Consider the following 7,102-nt stretch of genomic DNA (forward strand, 5'->3'; position numbering starts at 1 on the left):
ATATTGGTGGGCGGTCTTAGTTTCCAGTGATTTAACAATGAAAATAAAATATAATTTGGTACATAACAAATGGCTATTGAATGTTATATTTTTGGAATATCATAGAATTTTAAACCCGATTTCCATTTTCTTAATACCAAAATAAAACAGCACTTCTCTGGTACCTACACTAGAATACAAATAAAAAAATTATTTATGCCCCAATACGTACACATTTTTAAAACGCTTAAATAAAATGTATGTAAAAATCTTATCGACTCTGAGTGATTGTAATTGCGATTATACAATTAGGAAGATTTTTGAGACTTCAATTAATGACACGATTCTATACTACTTTAGCCGATATATTTTACCCTATTTGTCCGATTAACAGAAAAAAACTAACTAAAAATAAAATAAAACAGAGTAAATAAACTATAACATTTATTTGTACGTAAGAAATAAACTACTACATTTAATGCGGTAATATACAAATAAAATTAACAAAAGTAAGTACAGAAATGGCTTAAAAACGAAAAAGACGAATTAAACTTAAATATGTACAGTGAGAAGTACTCAAACTTAATGTCAAATAATTCATAAAAATTAAACGGAAAAATCTTTTTACAAAAGAATTTGAAATACTTTGGCTGTTCCATTGGACTAGTAAAAAATAATGTATCTTTTTATAAAAAAATCGACTTTTGAAATTACTATGTACACAACAAACTAAAAATATACAATAAAACACAAAATTTAAACAATACGTTAATTCAGTAAACAAAGGACGACGTTTTAATTAAATTGTTAAAAGATGTTATATTAATGTTTGCAAAAATAACACGTATTTTATTAAATTTATTAACTATCTAAGGATCACATAGATATTCTTTTATATCTTAACAACTGATTATCAGTTAGCAAGTAGTCAATATAAAAAATTGACGATTATTATTCGTTCCATAAAATGCATATTGGATGAGCTGATTAATTTTCTTTTAAACAAACACGAACTTTTCAGCTACAGATATCTACATATATGCCTGATTTAAAAACTAGCCGATGGGGGAGCCATTTGATCTCACAACTGTTATAACTTATTAGAAGAAAATTATTGCATAAATACATTATTACAATTATTTTTCTGGAATAGATGGACCGGCAAAGTACACCACTAGCGGCTAGTTTATTTAGATCAGGCTTTAGGGTGTTAAGACTTAATCGGACAAGGTTTTTCTGAACAAGACTTTTTTTAGTATCAATGCGGCAATTATAACTGATTTGATAATTTTTTATAATCGTGGTGTTTTGCACTGAGCAAATTTAATTTGAATTAAGTATGTGTGTATTAAGGGTTATTGAAAGTAAATGTATTTTTCAATTAAAAATGATAAGCAGTTGGGTAAATAAAAACATTGTTGCCAGAATCGCGCTCTATGACTTTTGCCGGATTAACAGGGACAATAACAATGTAAATGATGCAGATTTGAGTCGTTTGAGTATCCGATCGGTACTGTTACCTTATCGGTTTTACGTAAATATTCACGTTTGGCATTTGGTGCTCCAGTCTTCAGCTTCTTTATCGTAATCCCTTTTGATATACTGAATGCATTCCATCGCGGATGTAACATTCGTTTTGATTAAACGGTCGGTTCAAAAGGGACAAGTTGTGGAGGCGCGAAACTAATAACTAAGTATATAAATTAAGTCAGTACCAAATTGCTGAGTCAACCACACGTGGGCTTTTAATAATTGAGCTTAAAATAAATATCAAAGTCTATCAAGATTAACTCGCACTCTATAATCATCACATTAAAGTTATTATAGACACCCTTTCGAAGTTTCGTCATCTATCACACCACTGAATAATTTACAAAACGTACAAAATGTCGATACCCCCCTGGTCTCAGACAAGATGACCTTCCTGTTCGTTCACCCCACCGTAACCGTTACCGAAACTAGACAGCTCTCGTTTCTGAGCCAGCGATTGAGCTTGCAGAATCTGAGCGGTCTGGCTTGTGTTGTGTAGAACGTCCGGCGGTGGGACGTGGCGCTGATGACGCAGTAGCGACCCATTGGACGGCAAAGGGGGTGTGACTGGTGTCATGTGTTGTAGGTGGGGGTGTGCTGGAATTGGTGGGGGGTTCTGAAAGTCTAAAGGTGGTGGGTAGGACAGGTACCGATCAGCGACGTTATAGTAGCTGCCGTCAGCTGGTGGAGTGGGAGTTGGGGCGCTAACATACGATGACTTAGCTGAAAACGAAAATTTATAAATGAAATTCAAATGTGTTTGATTTAGTTACACTTTGTCTTTGGAAACAGTGATAACACTCCTTATAATCAATTTTAGTTGTACTCATTCAATAAATATCGCTTGCACTCACGTGTTAATTAATGCAGGTGGCAAATTTTAATAACCAGTTAATTATAATGAATACACTTTTCTTATTCCTTTTAGGTTCAATAGACAATTTCTATACAGGACAATTTTATGCCGTCTTTGCCTAGTATTTTTAAATCGGAATATTTTCTCACTTTCTCATGCGGAAGTAAAATATTGAATTACAGAATAATAGGTCTATCTGTTAGTTCATTATTGCCACTCTTGAACTAAGCATTATGCTAAGACGTATATTTCGCACTGGTTTCATACAGGGTGTCCCATAGGTAATAATGTCATAAATCCTGTAGGATTCCTGTAGTAAAAATAATACGATTTTGCACAATTTACGTTAGAAGAAAAGTGAACCGAAACAGAAATACAGAGAGCCAAAGTTATTTTCTTAACGGTCTTTTTCAAAACACTTCCAAACAACCAGGAGTTTTTTGCTGCAATTAGGCCTCGAGATGGTTTTCGAGATAGTTGCAATTAAAGCCGGTGCGAAATTTGTATTTAGCTTTTAAACAAAATTATTTACTTGATTATTTGAAAGACATGTAGGATGGAGCCCGATTAATTTCTTACTGCAAGTGAGGAATTACTTAAATGCAAATTTTCTGAATCATCAAACACCATCGCCTGCACGAAGTCCGGACTTTAATCCTCTAGATTTTTGCCTATGCAGATACCTGAAGGCTTTAGTCTATGAAGAAACGATATATAACATTTAAAATTGCAAGATTGTTTAATAAACATGTGATTAAATGTATCTCCAAAAACTCGTTAAAAAAGTTATTTGCAACTCATTTGAAAAAAAACATAACGTTGATGCCTTGTCCCTTTTTCTGTTCACTTTTCTTCGAAAATAAGTTTTGCCAAATCGTTTCATAACTGTTTCCTATAAAGATTGTCTACTCACAATCTCTTACAACAATTTTGTCATAAAAACGTTCTTAATAAAATACCTAACTTTTTAGCAAAAACATATTTTTCACCAGATATGTTTCTTTTATTGGTAATATTAAGTAGCACTGTAAAAAAAAGGAATTCACTGGAAACGAGAAGAAGAAGTTTTCGAAAATTGTTTTTATGAAAAAATTATGTATATTATGAAAAAATTGTCAGCTCAGCAACGTAACTCAAGAAGACTTCAAATCTTCCCTAACACACTACAGATCGAAAAATTATATTAAATCTTCTTAAATTTAATTTTAAAGTAAACATTTTACTCTAAAACGATATATTCTGTCGTATTCTAATTTCTTCTTTTGTAAGCAATATTCTTCAAAAATTGTCAATTTTGATTTCATTTCAGTGGATTCTCGAGGTAATTCTAGTCTTAAATGTTTTCTGCTACCCATAACAGTCGCTGTAGCATGTCGCAAAACAACTAATCGCTTTAAACTTGTTTCATAAAACGCATTTTCGGGGTCTTTTTTAAAGGGCGCGTAAAGGAACTCTGAATGTATGCATACCTCAATCTTGTAGATATTAAAACAATGAAAATATCATATGTTTAGTATCGACTTCTGATTGCCCAGAACTTTACTAAACTTAGCTTAGTCTCGATAAAAAGGGGTAATTGAAAATGCACTCCAAAAATACCTAGATAAGGGAACAAATATATTTATCAGTTATTTATTTAGTTTGAATACCTTGTAAGTGAAAAATCCATATTTCGGTTTAACTTCCTTGAGACATTGTGTTCAATGCGATATTAGTTTGTGCCACCGTTACTAAAACCTGCCCCGTTCTTAATAGCGCTTCCAATGTTATTTTCCAGCACTAATATGTGTTTTTTATACATACATATGTTTTTAATTTTATGGTAACAATGTGTTCCATTCATGCATTCATGCCATTCCAGTCAATCGTAGTTTTCTCGTCAGAATTCTATTTTTTTTACCTTTTAATACCTTTTTAAGTGTGAATATTATTCAAATCGGTGCTTTATTAAATTTGATTTTTAGATGCGAGGAACATTGCTTAAAATTGGTATCTCTGAAGGCAATGAACAAATGTACTTAATTTGTAAAACTACTGGCTGCTTTAACTAATTATTTCGAATAAACCATCTACTTTTCAACAACAACGCGCCTCCTTTAGTAGGTACTTTCAGTCTGTTGGAAATTTATGTATATTACAATCACTCCTAGTCAAAAATTAGTATTTTCAATCAATCACACTTGGTATTTTTTTGGTATCGCCTTCGGTAGTTTCTTTCGAAATCTATCACCCAGACACAAATGAAAAATATTGGTTAAATTTTTAAATCACATGCATGGATATCCGTTTATTAATATTATTAAGATCACACATTTTAAATATAATTTAACACTTTTTAAAAATTACCAAATTTTGATGATATTCAAGCATTTAATTAATGTTTTTTTAGCTAATTCCGGTAGAAGTTTTAAGGATCGTAAATTGTAAAATTGACAAAAAAATACTCGTAATGTTGATTTATTTAAATTTGACCAGACATCAGCTTGAAAATTTCTATTAAGTTTCCTTGGTGACTGAAATGTTAAAACAGTTTTTATAAACGTTGGGTCAACTTTGCAATTAATCTTGAGTTTTTGCCGCCTACCTGTCAAGCTATGCGTTTTTCTCAATTAGCAGAGCTCGACTGTCATTTGTATTAATTTAACTTTCGCGATTTATATGCAAATGGAGTTAAAAATGAAATGAAATTTAAGTTAACCAATGTGTAAAAGTATTATTATATTAGTAAGTTAAGCAAAAAACACACACCTGACATGCCCATACCAGGCCCATAGTGCCCCAAACTTTGGTCATCACGCGACCTCGGTCGGGTGTCATGCATGTGATGATGATGGTGATGAGGATGTGGTAAAGTGTGGGTTTTATGGGCCATATTCATATTGCCCATCTGCATTTCGTACACTGTGTACGCACCTGGCGGATAATCAACCGGCGGCGGTTGTTCGATGATGTATGAATTTGGAGCCTGTTTACTCCTTCCGTCATCCTGCAAACAGTTTTTCTTTCATGAAACGAGCACAATAATTTAAAATAATTAGCTAACTGACCACGTATTCATTGTTGCTGCCCTCGTTAGAATATGTTTCGCTTTTCTCGCTTACTGAGGACAATGTTTCCCCCGTCATTGTATCGTTGTAACTGCTGGGAGCGTACATTTCTATTGTGGCCGACTTTCCCGACTGGTTGCTCTGCTCTAAATGGGTAAAAACCGAATTTCGGTTAGTTATTTTTGAAAACTTGAAACTGAAAGTTTTAATTAAATACAACCAACTAAAGGGATTCAATAGAACTGATTCACTGCCTTAATGCCAACACTTTAGTAAAATACCCATTTCAACAAGAAAGCATTTAAAAATAAACACAGTATTATTTAATTTCGTCATCAATGTCAAGATCATTACCTAGTCAATGAAGTTTCCTAATATTTTTCTTTTTATTATGTTAATTTGTGGACGTCTATAGTTTTCCAACTAAATTATGTTAAACATCTTGCCAGTTTGCATAAGTGCAAAACGTAGGAATTTTGTTGACTTGTAATTGTCCTCAACGATTGGTAAATAATATGCTGGTTGTTGGCGTAAATTAAAAGTAAACTTAGACAAACCTCTAACTCGTTTGGCTCTTCGTTTTAACATGCATCCTGCTACCAACCCGATATTTATAACTAGCAAAACAACGCCTATAACGGACACACTGATAATCATAATTCTTGGCAGGTCTTCTTTTTCGACCATATCTTGTGGCAATACTCTTTCCACTTGCTCTCCTTCATACGCTATAAGTTAAAAAAGAAACAAAATTAATTACCTGATGGCCGTTTTTTAGCACGTTTATGCAGGCAACAGCCTATTAATAACACGTTCATTAGGATTAGTAGCACTCCTACGATCGCGCCTATGATGATCAGGAAACCTGGAAAGCTTTTCAGGTTCCTCTCATCTAAGCTTGGACTGGAATAGGAAGGAGGTATCTTGTCTGTTAGTAGCGGGGCAGCGTGAAATTAGATTCCAGATAGTTAGTGCTGAGTGAAATTAGGGCTAGTTAAGTTTGCTTACTTGAAGTTTTAGCGGATACTAAGTCGGGCAAGTACTTGCTGCTGCCCAGCTTATTGAAAGCCATCATAGAAAACACATATTCAGTGTCAATTTGAAGACTTCCAATTGTGAAGCTGGTTGCATTTGGCGGACTAACATCTTCATATTTGTAAACTTCGTCATTTATCTATGGGAAAATATAGGTTTTCATTCTCGTACATTCTCAATCACAAAAATTTACTTACTTTTCTAAATCTTATCCTATATGCGGGTTTATGTCCGCCATCGAATCCTGGAGTCCAAGCGAGGACTGCAGAGTCGTGAGTTACATTCACTACTATCAGCATGGTGGGAGGATCTGGAATGGAAGTCACTTCCAATCTGGGCGTGATCGTTGCGAAACCAAGTTCATTTTTTGCTATACATTCATAAGTCCCGTAATCGGCTGAAGTCACATGGGTGATTGAAAGAATGGATTCTGAGGTCAGTTGATCAATCTGCAGCAAATAATCGGTATTAAAATGAGTTTTCATGGACTTGGTGTTTTCTTAAAGAAAGCTACAGTTGGAATTTATATAGATGAAACATTACACTATTCGGAAAACGAGGAATAAATTAGATAAAAAATTCCTTGCGAATGCAATAAATTTTATATAGGAGAAACCTCAAGACCATTACACAAAATACTCAAAGAACACCAATC

At 33.5% G+C, this 7,102-nt stretch overlaps 1 protein-coding gene across 3 annotated transcripts in view; it reads right to left on the bottom strand.

Moving 5' to 3' along the window:
- Positions 1-410: 410 nt before the first annotated feature.
- Positions 411-7,102, bottom strand: part of LOC125504162 (nephrin-like) — a 79,924-nt gene continuing 73,232 nt past the window's right edge. Inside the window, exons 15-20 of one of the 3 annotated variants that reach the window (XM_048665732.1) lie at positions 6,645-6,896; positions 6,421-6,586; positions 6,173-6,340; positions 5,413-5,558; positions 5,114-5,351; positions 411-2,232 (exon numbers count right to left, since the gene is read on the bottom strand). In XM_048665732.1, the coding sequence (XP_048521689.1) occupies positions 1,886-2,232; positions 5,114-5,351; positions 5,413-5,558; positions 6,173-6,340; positions 6,421-6,586; positions 6,645-6,896 (1,317 nt within the window). In that variant the 3' untranslated portion in view covers positions 411-1,885. Of the gene's footprint in view, positions 2,233-5,113; positions 5,352-5,412; positions 5,559-5,969; positions 6,141-6,172; positions 6,341-6,420; positions 6,587-6,644; positions 6,897-7,102 lie in introns of all 3 variants that reach the window. The other 2 variants (XM_048665733.1, XM_048665731.1) reach the window with 2 other exon arrangements.

This window comes from Dendroctonus ponderosae, unplaced genomic scaffold (assembly GCF_020466585.1).
Source record: "Dendroctonus ponderosae isolate FM_Combo_2020 unplaced genomic scaffold, Dpon_F_20191213v2 Dpon_F_20191213_4, whole genome shotgun sequence".
Taxonomy (NCBI): domain Eukaryota; kingdom Metazoa; phylum Arthropoda; class Insecta; order Coleoptera; family Curculionidae; genus Dendroctonus; species Dendroctonus ponderosae.